This window comes from Mustela lutreola, chromosome 5, assembly GCF_030435805.1.
Source record: "Mustela lutreola isolate mMusLut2 chromosome 5, mMusLut2.pri, whole genome shotgun sequence".
NCBI classification, from domain to species: domain Eukaryota; kingdom Metazoa; phylum Chordata; class Mammalia; order Carnivora; family Mustelidae; genus Mustela; species Mustela lutreola.
The window spans coordinates 28524027-28538833 of NC_081294.1; the positions used below are offsets into that span (position 1 = coordinate 28524027).

The window sequence follows — 14807 nt, forward strand, 5'->3', positions numbered from 1 at the left end:
TCCACTTAATCATCACACACCACAGTAAGCTCCCTATAGCAACAAAGCACAGCGATGTGACCATGGTGCAGAAAATAAAAGAGCTCCTCAGAGTTAAGATTTATCAGAAATAGATAGTATGCAAAGCAAAGAACTGTATGTATAACATACACAGCAAACTAAAATACCATGTTTTTCCTTACCGTTCTGGATCAGTGTTTACTCCAATAACTGGTTTAAGTCTATCCAAGACTTTACTTGCTGCCAGAAGCATCGTGCCATCACCTAAAGGACATAAAACATAACCAGTTTTGTAACAAATCTGGTTTTTAGCATCATTTTGAACACAAGTCCTTTTGCTTTAACAATCACACTCCTACTCCACCCTGCTGACCACCACAGTCCATTCTACTTCCTTTCTACCCACTATCCCTAATCCAGAATTTCTCAACAGCGGCAAGACTGACATTTTAGGCCAGATAGTTCTTTGTTGGGGCGGTGGGGGGAGCGGTCCTGTGCATTACAGGATGTTTAGCCATATCCATGGTCTCTACCTTCTGGAAGCCCCATAGTAGCTCCCAGCTGGGAACCACTGCTCCAGTCCTTATCATTCTACTAACCAAATCTCCTTCCTTCTGCCATAACATCAGTCCAAATTCAGACATTATTTTAAAGAGAATACATCCAACAAAGTGTCCAGTGTAGATTTTTCTAACAAATGCTATCAATTTAAAGCTCTGGCAACAATGCCCACTTGATAATAAAGTTCAGGAAAGATAGCTGTAAGTATATTGGAGTCAGAGTGGGATGGAATTTATCTCATTGAACTCTTAAACAATTTCATCTTTTAAGGCTGGTATAACTAAACCAAAATACAGTTACAACTCATCTTTTGAATCCTATTTGAAGTCAAATGCACACTTTAAATATACACAGAGAAACAGACACAGAACCTCACAATAACATCATTCACTACAAAAGTGAAATGTTTTATATATCAGATATTCTAAATCTTATTCTAAAAATTCCAAAATGCATCTTGTGGTAGGAATCAGAAGACTTCATTACAGCTAGACCACAGGGTGTCTGGAAATGCATAGTAAAGAGCATTTCCGTATTACATCTTTACCTCTGTAAAACTCTTACCTCCTGCAGCTATGACAGCATCTGCCCATCGAACAATCTCTTCATCATATTCTCTCCTCTTTACTAGACGAACCTCGATTCCCTCATTCCTAAGATAAAAAAGTAAAGGTTATATAATGTCTACTAACAACATGAAGGATGTTTTGAGAGACAGGTTATTACAATAATGTAAAAAAACCAAACTTGTTTTATAAACAAATTTATGTTTAGTTTTGCAAGGTTAACTTCATTTTCATTTATTTAATTACAACAGCCAATTTACTATGGTCAAGAAGCATATGAATAAACCAAAAGTTAATGACTATCCCAAATCTCTATGTGCTTCAAAAACATCTTGTTTTGCCCCTGACAAAAGCAGTATCAATAAATTAGAATTCCATTTCATTTTCTCTATTCCTCTGATGCTAAAATTCACTAATACAAATGGTCGAGAAGTGTAGTATCTCGAGACCTTTTAATTATAAAAAGTCATTATTTTAAACCAACAAATATTCATTCAGTGTCAGACACTGAAACAGTGACCAAAATACTTTCTATTTTGCATGTTCTCACACTGATTCTCTTATATACATATAAACTTATTCACTGACTGCATTAACTGAATTTACAGTTCCTATAATTTTTAGACATTCAAAGAATATTTTAACAAACACCCATATAATACAGTATTCAGTTTAATAAGACATTACAAATACAGTTGAAGCCTAATGGATACAGAATTACCTATGTAGAAAAGGCACTTCTCAGACCAAATATTAACTGAAAATCTGTGCAATTTTCACAGTACAATAAAAATTTCCTTAAAAACACTAATTTCAACTCCATTAACCACGATATAATTTTCTGAAAATGATCTTATAATGGCAATCTTTACTAAAAATCTCAAGATCATCTGCTAATAAAAACTGGAAGTCCTGAATACAAATGCCCATCAAAGCTCCAATCCCATTAACTTACCGTAAACTATCTAGAATATGTTCTACATTTTTGGTGTGAATATGATGTCGTTCAAGCAGTCCACTGTAGCTAGAGCCTTTCAATGCAAGCTATATCAAGATAAAACAAATTCTGTCACATTACATGACATATATTATACATTATAACATATCTCTTTAAAAAGCCCTATAAAAAGTATAATGGGTTTTTTTAAGGCACATTTTTATGACTACAAGTTTAAACTGAACTAGAAAAGTCTTATTTTAGAAAATCATAATTTGCTTTCAATATTAAATACAGCATTAAGTTTCCTGAATTATGTAGTTAATATCTCAAAATTTGCTTATTTTTCAACTTGAGTGTTTTTTTAATTAATTTTTTTTAAGATTTTATTTATTTATTTGACAGACAGAGATCACAAGTAGGCAGAAAGGCAGGCAGAGAGAGAGGAGGAAGCAGGCTCCCCACTGAGCAGAGAACCCGATGCGGGGCTCGATCCCAGGACCCCGAGATCATGACCTGAGCTGAAGGCAGAGGCATTAACCCACTGAGCCACCCAGGCGCCCCTTGAGTGTTTTTTTTAATGAATTTGTAACACATCACATGCAGCTACTTGAAGACCAAAGATAAACTAGTATTTTAGAAGGCAGTTAGATGACCTTTGTTCCACTTGGATTTGCAGCTCTCTTCTGTTCACATTTATGAACTCTATTTGGCATTTACCCCACACAATCCAAACAAAGGCCGAGTTAGCTCCCAGAAATTGGGTAACTTTTAGATATGAAGATATAGATCCTTCAAGAATTATCTCTCCTAGTCCACTGATGTGTATTTTTGCAATGTCACCCTTTTAAAGTATATGTCTATGAAATAATCCATAAAGTAAAATGTTGAGAGAAGTTTAGACATATCCTTAGTGCATATCCATTTAATCCACTATGAAATTTGTCCGGTAGAGAGAATTAAAAAGCATGTTATTTTCTTTCCTTCTCCAACTTCCCTTAATACTCTGCCTCTTGATGGTACAGTATCAGTTTTTCAAGTACATGTTCAAAATACAATCTTAAATATATTCCTTTTAGATTACTCAATTAAAAGTAAAACCAAATTTTAGGTAGCATCCTTAATATGTATTTTACCTTTTAAAAATTATTAACAAAATATCAAAGATACATATATATAAAGAAAATTTTAAAATACATATAATCTTATTGTCCCAGGACAATTTATGTTAATATTTTGATATATCTATCTTTCTAGTCTTTTGTTTATGAATATGGGGTTAAGAGTTTTAAAATAGTTTTGTCCTTACTCTACAATCAAAAGGGAAATGTAGGCTCCTCAAAAGAGGGAGGGGAGGACATATTTGGCTATTTGATAATACACGATGTTAACTCAAAAAGATCCATTAGATCTGATAATCTGTACAACACTCTGGAACCTAGACATAAGATTCATATTTAGACAGATCATACTAACATCAAAAGTATTTTTTAAAGGGAAGCAAGTGACCAAGGTCATAATTAGATAATCCTTCATTTAATTAAAAAAAAATCAACATATAATAGGTTTGAAAAACTATTTTAAGAATAGAATTTCTGAATATAAATGAACATAGCATTAACATTCAGATTATTATACTACCATTACCCAATTACAAATTAACTAAAACCGTACTAACCATTCCTCAGTAAATATGGATCACAATGCTCTTCATCTCTACTCTCTCCCTGGTGATCTCTAGCTTCGAGGCTTTCCGTGAGAGATCTGTATGCAGAGGACTCCCAACTGCTAAACTTGGCTTCTCTTTAGGGCTCCAAATAAATGTATGCAACAGTGTATCTGACATCTTTCTCTGGATATCTAACTGGAATCTCAAACTAAAATACTCAGTATCAACAGCCCTCTTGGTGCAGTGGGCAGAGAGTCAATCTCATTAAATACTTAGTATCAAACTCCTGACTTTTCTAACAGATTAGTTACTATGGTATATAATTTTGTTACAATTACAGTAATTACTTCTCATGAGCCCATTTCAAGAGTAAATACATAGCTAGAAATTGAAATCTAAAAAAATTCATTCATTCAAATATTTGAGTGCCTACTACTGTATTAGTTTAAACATTAATTTAGCTCAATCAAGTGTATTTAATGGGGCACTGAAAACTGTCAAGGACAATGAGAACTAACTCAAATGTATAAGAAGGCTATTAAAATAGTTTCAACAAATGTACTGCATCTAACCTGCTATAAATAGAACTTAAGAGTAGCTGGTCCCCAGTTTCCTGTCCAGATTTTTATCCTCTAATTTTGTTTGGATTATATAGAACATGTACCCAAGAATACAGGACAGAAATCCTTATGTATGATAACTGTAAATTCTAGTTTGGTTGTTCAGAAGCTTTTGTGCTCACTTCCTGGCTCTCAGCAAACTCCAGAAAATTAAGATTACTCAGCAGTTGAATGTTAAGAAACTGTGCTTTGAGATGGTGAAGGGGGTTTAAATTTGTGGAGAAAATAATTTTGAAGCACTAACAAAAACCTTCAAGTTTTCCATGATTTTAATAAGTCTTGATACCAACACTAAAATTCCTAAATTTCCAAACCTGAATACAAAATTTATTTAGCATCAGAATAGTTAATATTGGGGCAGAAATATCATTTCATTCTGTTCCCACCCAGGTTGTTTTTTGTGAATTCTCTAGCAACTCATGTTCAGTACATTTATTTAGAGAATACAAGTTCTTATATTAATTATTTTCTTTAAAGATATAGACAGTTGGCTAATAAGCTTCATTAACATGGACTGGCTAAACTAGGCAAATACAAGATAAGGCATTTTATAAAATACCTTAGTGAAAGCATCAATTACAAAGCCTGAAATCACTATTCAACTGGCACGTACAGTTTTTCAAGTTCTCTTCTCATTCAAAGGCTGGTAAAAATTGCTAGCTATCCCTCCGAAAATAACAAGACCTCAAAGATTTAAAACCATACTTTAATCAAAAACACATTCTTTATGTCCTACAATGAAGAGATCAGAGAAATTACTGAAATTTAGAACACATTCTCAATTCTGCAATGCTACACCACCACTATTAGCACCAGTTTTAATATCCTCCCCCCAAAAAAGACTGTTGATGTGCATTAAAAACAAAGTTATAAGATTATTCACCAGAATATCTGGAAAAAGCAATGTGAATCTAAAAGATCTATTTTAGTCCGACATATTTCCATATCATATTCTATGTCAGTAAAACATACTTCAGTGAAAGAGCAAAAAGGAGTTTCATTCAAGGAGTAAGAGTTTCTCCTACAAAATCTACAAAAACCAACATCACTTCTCCTTAGGTGGCTCCAAAGTTAAGATACAACAAAGCATGAAAGGAATAAAAGAGGAAACTTAACCAACAAAAATTTGCTGACCTTAAAGTTAGATGTGGTAGTTAGGCTATTTCCTAAATGATCCAACCACTTTTATTAAAATATCATAGATATTTTTAATTGACCAAAACTAAATTTATTAAAAATACAAATTTTTAAGATTTATTTTACTAGTCAGTTGAATGCCACTGACTTTGTACTCAAGGTACTAATTCACATGAAAGCTCAATAAGGGAAGGAAATCAGTCTTTAACACATAAGAAATGCACAAACTTTCTGGAACAATGACAGTTTGGTCCATAAACTCACAAGGCATAATTTAAGCACTCTTAAAAGCATACCCACTTACCTAAATGGTGCAGTGAGTGTTAATTCAGAATTGCCTTAAAATGAATAGTAACACCTAGTCAACAGCTAAAAAGTAAACTTCCACCTAGCATGATCAAGCCTGCTACAGTGAAGCTGAAGTATTTCTTGAGGTATATTTGGCATCTATCTTGGATCACTTCAGTTTCACTCTCCTTTCTCTCAGGTGCTTACCTTTAGTTTCCCCATCATTCTCTTTCTATTTCTGCATTCCTCTTTTTATTCTGTTCACCTACTCCCTCATATATTGGGATCATTCAAGGTTCCATCTTTAACTTTCTTCTCTGGTCCCACATAATTTTCCCTGAGTTACTTCCTCACTCCAGGGACTTGATCTCCCAAGTATGCACCAGTAACTATGAAATATATACTGTCAGCTTACGCCATTCTCTTGAGCTACAGGCTCAAATTCAAAGGTCTACATTAAATCCCCCCACTAGTAGATCAAGTACCTCTCACCAAAACCATCCAAATCCGATGACATATTCCTCCTTCAAATTTGCTCTTCCCCCATATATCAGTTAACAATACTTACATAATCAACAGAATAAACCCAAGTATCCCGTTTAATTCTCCCCTCACTCTCAATCTCCATGTGGCAAAGTACAATAAATATACGTGTAAACTGCTTCTCTAACCCGTCCTTCACATTCATGCTGCCACCGCTTGGCTTCTGGACATCAGCTCTTCTCCGGTCTCGTGCAATAAATAGCCTGCCTCCAGAACCGCTAACTGAGTCTTCAGTCTTTATTTCCCATTCCGCCAACCTAACAACCACCACCAGGAGGCTGCTTTCATACTAGTTCCAGAATGCTCAAGTCTCAGAAAAATTGACCCTCCACTCCACGCTTATGGGGAAAGAGAGTAGGAGTGATAGTTGTATTCTCCTGCTAAAATAGACTGAAAATTACTAGGACATAAAGCCAACTCCTGCACATGACATTTAATACTTATAAGGTCCGGCTTACCTATTTAGCTTCTATAAACTTATTCATGAACAAAGATTTCCAAACTACCCTTAAAAAGGTTGTCACATCAATTTATTGATGACAACCCACATTACTAAGAAAAAAATAAACTTTACTACATTTTAACTGGTTCAACTGTTTCATTTTATCTTTTATTTCAAATGAGTATATGCACTTAGTCATGATATAAAATTTTTCTGACTGTGGATTAGAGTCAAAAACATTTAGGTTCTTTTTGTTGGCAAAAAAAATTAACTTGCCCCTGTTTTTTTTTTTTTTAAGATTTTATTTGACAGAGAGAGATCACAAGTAGGCAGAGAGGCAAGGAGAGAGAGAGGAGGAAGCAGGCTCCCCCGCCAACCCCGAGCAGAGAGCCCGATGTGGGACTTGATCTCAGGACCCCGAGATCATGACCCGAGCGGAAGGCAGAGGCTCAACTCCCTGAGCCACCCAGGTGCCCCCCCGCCGTCTTGCTAGTACTATTCTCTCCCATTCACATATAAATTCTTCCTTATTAATATTTAATTAAGATATCCTGAACTTAAAAGATATCATTTCACACTTATCACTTTGGCAAAAATGTAAAAGTCTACCAAGTGCCACTGAGAACATGGGGAATCACAGAGCTGTTCAATGCTTATGGACATATTTGTACTTCTAATTGCATTTTCTAATTTAAAAAATGGAAACAATCTAATTGTCCAAACAATGTAATACTAGACAGCACTTAAAGTGAATTAACTTTAAAAGAAAGTAAAAAAAAAAAAATCAAGACTGTCACTTCCTCCAAGAAATTGGCTTAAAAATAACAAAAACCATATAAGGAGGAGTTAGATTCAACAAATCTTCATGCCTTTTTAGTGGTCTATTTTATAAAGGAAACACTTTGAAGTGACCAAAGCAGTACCATTTTAGGTACCTAATTCAGTAAATAATAGTGGCATTTACATAATGATCATTACTGTGCCTGAAAAATTAGAATTATGCTGCTCTAAATTATGTAAATTATAGATTAACTTGATCTTCCTAAAAATTATATAAGCAAGGAAAAGCAGACATTATTATACCTATTTCAAAGTCAAAGAGGCTGATAAATAGAGAGAGATTAGGTTACTTGTTCAAGTTTATAAAGCTAATAAACTGGTACCAGGATCAAAACTCCTATCTCCTGCTCTTAACTCAGGACTTGCCCACTACAGACTCCTAACATTCCTATGTTAGCTATACATTTCACTTCTGCTTGAAAATACTCATTAGCGCCCTAAGCCTCAATTTAATGATTAAGTTATATAGGTCAATCAAGAACTATTCTGTTCCCAAGTCCCAATTCTACCAACCTTCAGTTAGGAAGAAGAGAACCAATCAGCTAACCTCTTCTTGAATGAAAAGGTCTTACAGAGGTTGGTGGAATTTCCTGCACAATCCACATCATATAGAATGAACTTTGCCAAGGAAAGAAATAACCCACACACTTGCTGATATTCTGAAATACACATTTCTGTTACATATTAACAAAGATTACTGATAGTGAAAAATAAAGTTAACTTACACTTTACTAGCTGAGAAGATATTAATGTGCATCAATACTTTACTCAAAATGTAATTCATATAATTGAAAATACAGGAAAAGGGATCATATAGTAAGACATTATGTTATTTACAAGCTCACGGCTGCCCATATATACCTGGTTTCTAAAATCTCCCCCAGGTAATCCTGATACAGTGAAGGGGGAAAATCAGGGCTCTAAAGCACATTGGTCAATGATTACGTTAATGGCAGAATTTCAGCTACTGTAATATTCAATCCTTTTACATCTTCAGGAGTCTCCTATTTAGCTGCAAATATTTATGGAAGGAGTATATCATAAGCCTCTATTTTCCAAGATGTATTCCACATAATTTGACATGCTTTACTAATCTGCACCCCCTTCCCCCACCAAATCCTATGGTCAAATAAAAATTCTGTCTTGTTTAGGTTTATGTTTCTCAAACGTATTTAACCATGAAACCCTTGTTCCTGTACGAACTCATGCTGGTAACCTCAACCTTAAGCATTCAGCAGCTTAAATCTTCTGGAAGAACGATAATTGGAAATAAGGCTCTGGAGCCTCCAGGAGAAAAGAGCCAAAACTCATTTTTAAAAAGTCAGAACCCTTTTTGGTGGGGATGGGAAGATAGAGAGGATGATGAATAAGATGAGGTCATTGTCCTCAAGTCTAGAGAAGAAAATAATCAGATTATACTCAAAGGTGGAAAGCTCAAATATGGAAGTATTAGGAAGATACAGTAAAGAACATCTAACACAACCTTGGTAGCAGAAAGGAGCACAGCCAGGTTCCCAAGGAAGGCTTCCTGTGGAAGTAATGTCTGGAGCTTGACCTCAAAGGAAGGCTAGGAACTGGCTAGAGGAAGGAGGAGCTGGCTAGAGGAAGGAAGAACACTCAAAGCAAAAGAGGCTGCAAAAGTAAAGACATTAATAGATGCAAATCAAACCGTCCTGAAATACCATTTTTTCATGGACCATCCTGGTAAGACACCCAGAATGTGATAAATGGCTTATGGAGGGGGGAAAGCACCTTTCATCCATTGCTGGTGAAGGTATACACTGGTACAGCTTCCAAGGGAAGCAATTTGGTGATACCTATTAAAAAGTCAAATGCACATGCATTTTGACCCAACAATTCTACCTTTAGATATTTATCTTCAAGTTTGATTCACATGCAAATAAATTAACACAAATGTTATTCATTATAGAATGTATTTAAATAAATTAAGACATGCACACAACGGAATACTATACATACTATTTTAAAGAAAGAACAGGTGCAGAACAGCTTAAAAAGTATATAATCACTAAGTAAAAAAGGATGAGACAAAGAAAAATATTTCACTGTGCTGATTTGTATGTATAGATTATTTCTGGAAGGAAAAACAAGAAACTGCTAACAGTGGCTACTTCCAGGGACAAAAACTATGCCCAGTGGCAAGAATAAGAAAAAGGCTTTTCAATGCACACCCTTCTGTATCTTTTACATACTGAACCATTTTAATGCACTACTGGTCAGTAAATACACCACCTAATGAAAATGAAAGTAGTTTGAAATTAATGGAAAATGAAGCTCAGGAAAAAAATTGATCAGAAATGAAGCTCAAGAGGTAGACAGGAGCCAGTTCATGAAGGGCCTTATCTGGAGTACTAAGTAAGGATCCTAAAGGTTCCCATACAGCAATGTTTCTCAAAGTGTCATCTGGGGACCACTTGCAAACCTGGAGAACTTGTTAAAAATGCAGATCCCTGGACAGAGCTAGCAAACTTAAGGGTGTGGTTCAGGATGGCAGAGTCTGGAGTCTCCAGGACCTGAATCAGAATCTTGTGGTGCTGAGGTTCAGGCATCCTTTTTTTTTTTTTTTAAAGATTTTATTTATTTATTTGACAGAGATCACAAGTAGGCAGAGAGGCAGGCAGAGAGAGTGAGGGAAGCAGGCTCCCTGCTGAGCAGAGAGCCCGATGCAGGACTCGATCCCAGGATCCTGAGATCACGACCTGAGCCGAAGGCAGCGGCTTAACCCACTGAGCCACCCAGGCGCCCCAGGCATCCTCATTTTAACAAATTTCCTAGCTGATTCTACTGGTTAAGGGGAGGGAGCTTTTGAGAAGTTCTGAGCAGAGGAATAAAGCGGCCAGATGTTCACTTTAGATAGAGGACTCTGGTGCCTGTATCTGAAAGATTTGAAGGAGTGGGATTCTGTTAGAAAGCCCTGGAAGTACTCCAGATCATATTCTTTAATTTGATAAATACTCCCATACACTACACTCAATGCACACCATGTGGCAAAAGTATCTGCCCAAGAATTATAACCTAAGCTACACCATCATTTTCAGGATACATGGTAAATAAAATCCAAGGTGCTGCATCTCCTAAGTATGCTAAGAAAGCAATAACTAGGAATAATTTAATCCAGTAATACAGGGACTGCCAAATGAAATTATTCTATCCCATTATAAAGATAATTAAATTAAAAAAACTAAAAATGGCAACCATTAAAGAAGGTTGCTTCTGGGTAGGGATAAAGGAAGAGAAGAGTAGAAACAGTTCCGATTTTATTTGGTATTAACTATGTTTAAATAAAACGTAACTCTTTGGCCAATAAGCCATGTTTACAATGTCAAAACCCTTTCCAATCAGCTTTGATTCACTTAAAGATCTAATTTGTTGAGTTCCATGGACCCTATTAATAAAAATTCCAGGGTGCCTGGGTGGCTCAGTGGGTTAAGCCGCTGCCTTCGGCTCAGGTCATGATCTTGGGGTCCTGGGATTGAGTCCCGCATAGGGCTCTCTGCTCAGCAGGGAGCCTGCTTCCCTCTCTCTCTCTCTGCCTGCCTCTCCATCTACTTGTGATTTCTCTCTGTCAAATAAATAAATAAAATCTTAAAAAAAAAATTCCATATCTCTGAATAGCTGCATCTCTTACGATGTAAGCAAATCACAGTAATAGTTTAATTAGCCCTTGCAAGGTAATGAGCCAGTAGAGGTAACGTAACTTCGAAGGCACCTTCCTAGAAATTCACAGGAAACATCGCAAGATTTAAAAAAATAAAGTAGTGCAACCAATGTGAACGAGTAACTGGAAGTCAGACTTTGACCAACTTTGAAAGATAGAAACCTACTCTGTACGGGCTCTAACAACTAAGTATTTCCTCTACTTAAGTTTCTACAAAGTGAGAAAACTATGAGGGTTGAGGGTATAAAATTACACTGACACTCCATCCTTCATCTTTTATTGGCATTTTAACAAATAACCTAACACAGACCTATTCTGCAACAAAATCACCACCTCAACAACAAAAGAGAACCCTCTGATCAAAAAATTCAGGTTACCATGACACTACAAACATTAAGAGGTATGCTGCCAGAGACTAAAGTAAGAGACATGTGGGGGGAGGGGGTTTGGGAGAAGGGGTTGGGATTATGGACATTGGGGAGGGTATGTGCTTTGGTGAGTGCTGTGAAGGGTGTAAACCTGGTGATTCACAGACCTGTACCCCTGGGGATAAAAATATATGTTTATAAAAAATAAAAAATTAAAAAAATAAAAATAAAAAATAAAAGATCCAAAACTCACAAAAAAAAAAAAAAAAAAAAAAGAGAGAGACATGGACACTTTCTTTTACACACCCAATTCAGGTGATTCATATATCTTAATATCTTTTACACAGCTCAGTATTCTTTGGCTTGCACTCAACCTAATGATATTCCATTCTGAACGGTGCCTTTAATATAAATGGTAAAACAAACTCAAATCAGTAAGGAGCTAATCCAATAAAACATAATTGAAATGTGCCTTGCAATTACAAAACCATGTGTTCTATAGCACAAAAGTTTTAACTCAAAGTTTTCTTATCCCAAACAACACTGCCTAGCCAAAGACAAATATTTACCTTAGAGATTTCTCTTTAGATACTCAGAGTGGGTACACCATGTAGTTCAATTTTTAAAGACATATTGATTTGCCCACATTTTAAAAAGTTTTAATTAGTGGCTATCTAGTTCAAAAGTCTAATTCAGAGGGCATGCATTTTCTTGAGGCCTTGAAAAGTTACCCACAGTTTCAAAACACCAGAACTAAAAAAGGCCTTGGAGATGATCTAGTCCAATCCTACTATCACACAATGACCTAGGGAAAGCACTTTGAAAACCTGACCGTACTACAAAAAGGTATCGTTGTCACACATTAGGCCCCTAGGAAGTTAACCACACAGAACTGGGCCTAGAACCCCAAGATCCTACCCGCAATCCCACACCTCAAACAGGCCAACGGAGTGTACTAATTTAAACTGTTGTGAGAGATTTTGTAAAATTGTATGAACAACACATTTATATATGTATTTTCACCTAACCTAAAATTTTTAACCTAAAAATCCTGCAAAACTGAGTACAATCCAAGGAACACACCTTTCCCAACACAAATAATGCGCTTGTGTCTGACATCATTCTTCCCTGCCTCATCCCCTACTTCACTCCCTGTTAAAACTACTCCAACTTCCTGTTCAAAGTCATTGATCTCCTCTTGTTAAATCACACAACTGTTTTCTATATATTGCTACATCTGCAAACACTAAAGGAGAGAAAACAAACCTGCACCTAGCACTTCCATGTAATGAAAGCAGGGGCCCTCCTCATTTAACTCATTAAAGAATCAAGAATGCTGAAAATAGATTCAGTACTTAAGCAGACAGGATTTACAACCTCATTTTGATACCTGTACACAACATTACAAACAAATCTGAAGATTAGAAACCATACCAGAAGTTTAAAACAGGCTGCCTACTCCTGTAAAGAAGTCTACAAGATTTGGTTATAGGCATGTAATTCCAAGCTTTTTGGTGCACGGTATCAACAACTAGAGATTTCCATACTGTTCATGGTGGCATCTTCACTCTCCTTTCCCTAACGTTGGTGAGTAGAGCGCATGGGATCAGAAATCTCAAAAGGAGAGAGAGGAGAGGGAAATTCGGGTTTTTTTTTTTCCCCCTTTAGATGGATTTATATACTTTTGCAAAAATATTGCTATCTCTACTAAAGAGAGTCCATTGTGGAGATACTGCTACGTTATGGACGCAGGCTTTTTATCTCATAATTACCAAGTTTACCTGCCCTCCATCTTGCCCTTTCTACTTAACAGCATATATCCAAAGTCAAATTTTCTCCCCTGCTAGACCCTGAACTCAAAACACGTGTGCTTTTCAAACAAACTGCTAGAACCTTGTCTGACGACCACGTTCCATCACGGAAAAGGCTCACTCAGACTGTCTTTCCGGAGTATTTCAGGCCTCGCAGTCCTGCAGAGTAAAAGGGGGTGTGTCCGCGGTACCACAGCCCTCTCTGCCACCTCCCGCAGCCATGCCCCGGGGCCCCTTTCCTGGGGGAGGCTTGAGGACCTGTTTCCAGAGCGTCCAGACCTCAGCCACCCGCCCACCTTTCTCGGGGCTGTTGCTGCTATTCCCGAAAGGGAAAACAGGGGGTGGGGCTGGTGAGCGCACAAATGAATTCCCAACCCCTTCCCACTGGGGGCTCCTGTTCCCCCCTCCAAGTCTTTCTCCCCCGTCTTGGGGGTCTCTACAGTAACAGTGACCCTCTCCCGCCGTCTGTCTCTCTCTCCCCCGTCTCTCTCTCGACGCACAAACACAGAAAGCGAGGAGTCTACGAGCGAAACCAGAGGGAGTAGAGGGCACCTAGCCGGGAAGGCAGGGCATCTAGGGCGCCGGGGAGGAAGGGTGGTCCCGAGCGGTCTCGCCACACCACGAAGCCGCGACCGAGCCTGGGAGTGAACGGGGGCCGCGTCCGCACACAGCAGGGAGCGGGAGGCGCCGGGACCCACCAGCTGCTTCAGGTCCTCCTCCGAGAGCTCCGCGTAACGGTACCGCTGCTGCTCGAACTCGTACCGGGTTGTTTTGGCCACCACTACCACCCGCGACGGGCGGAAGCCGCCGTCCGGGCGGCTGCCACAGCCCGCCAGCTCGCGCGGCTGCCCCTGCCCCAGGTGCCGCCGGCCGCCGCCGTCCCCGCAGAGCCGCGGCCGCGCGGCGGGGCCTCCCGCGCCCGGCCCCCTCAGCACCGCCGCCCGGCCGCCCGCCACACGCCGACAGCTGCCCAGCAGGAAGCCTCGGTAGCAAGTCATCCTCCGCCCGGCGGGGCTGCAGGCCCGGGGTCCCGCCTCGCCTCCCCGCCACCAGCAGTGCGCGCCGCCCGCGCCGCCCCGGCTTTTAACTCTGCGCCGGGCGGGGAGAGGTTAAGTGCACCGCCGTGCGTGGCCCGCGCCGCCAGGGGGACGTGCCCAGACGTTGACGGGGGCGGGGAAAAGCCCGGCGGCGGGGAGGCGGGAGCGCCGGAGCCCGGGAAAGGTGGGCGGGGAAGAGCTAGAGGCCTCTGGGCTGTGGGTTTTGTTTGTTTGTGTATCGGTTTCCATCTACGCCTGCGCAGTGGCCGCTTCGCCGCTCGGGGGCCCACCTCCTGCTCCACCCCCTTC

The 14807-nt window shown here is 38.8% G+C and overlaps 1 protein-coding gene across 3 annotated transcripts in view; it reads right to left on the reverse strand.

Moving 5' to 3' along the window:
- Window positions 1-14672, reverse strand: part of NADK2 (NAD kinase 2, mitochondrial) — a 45921-nt gene extending 31249 nt beyond the window's left edge. Inside the window, exons 1-4 of one of the 3 annotated variants that reach the window (XM_059173809.1) lie at window positions 14160-14672; window positions 2083-2171; window positions 1126-1214; window positions 183-264 (exon numbers count right to left, since the gene is read on the reverse strand). In XM_059173809.1, the coding sequence (XP_059029792.1) occupies window positions 183-264; window positions 1126-1214; window positions 2083-2171; window positions 14160-14459 (560 nt within the window). In that variant the 5' untranslated portion in view covers window positions 14460-14672. Of the gene's footprint in view, window positions 1-182; window positions 265-1125; window positions 1215-2082; window positions 2172-6346; window positions 6506-14159 lie in introns of those variants that run through there. The other 2 variants (XM_059173810.1, XM_059173811.1) reach the window with 2 other exon arrangements.
- Between the last annotated feature and the right edge of the window lie 135 nt (window positions 14673-14807).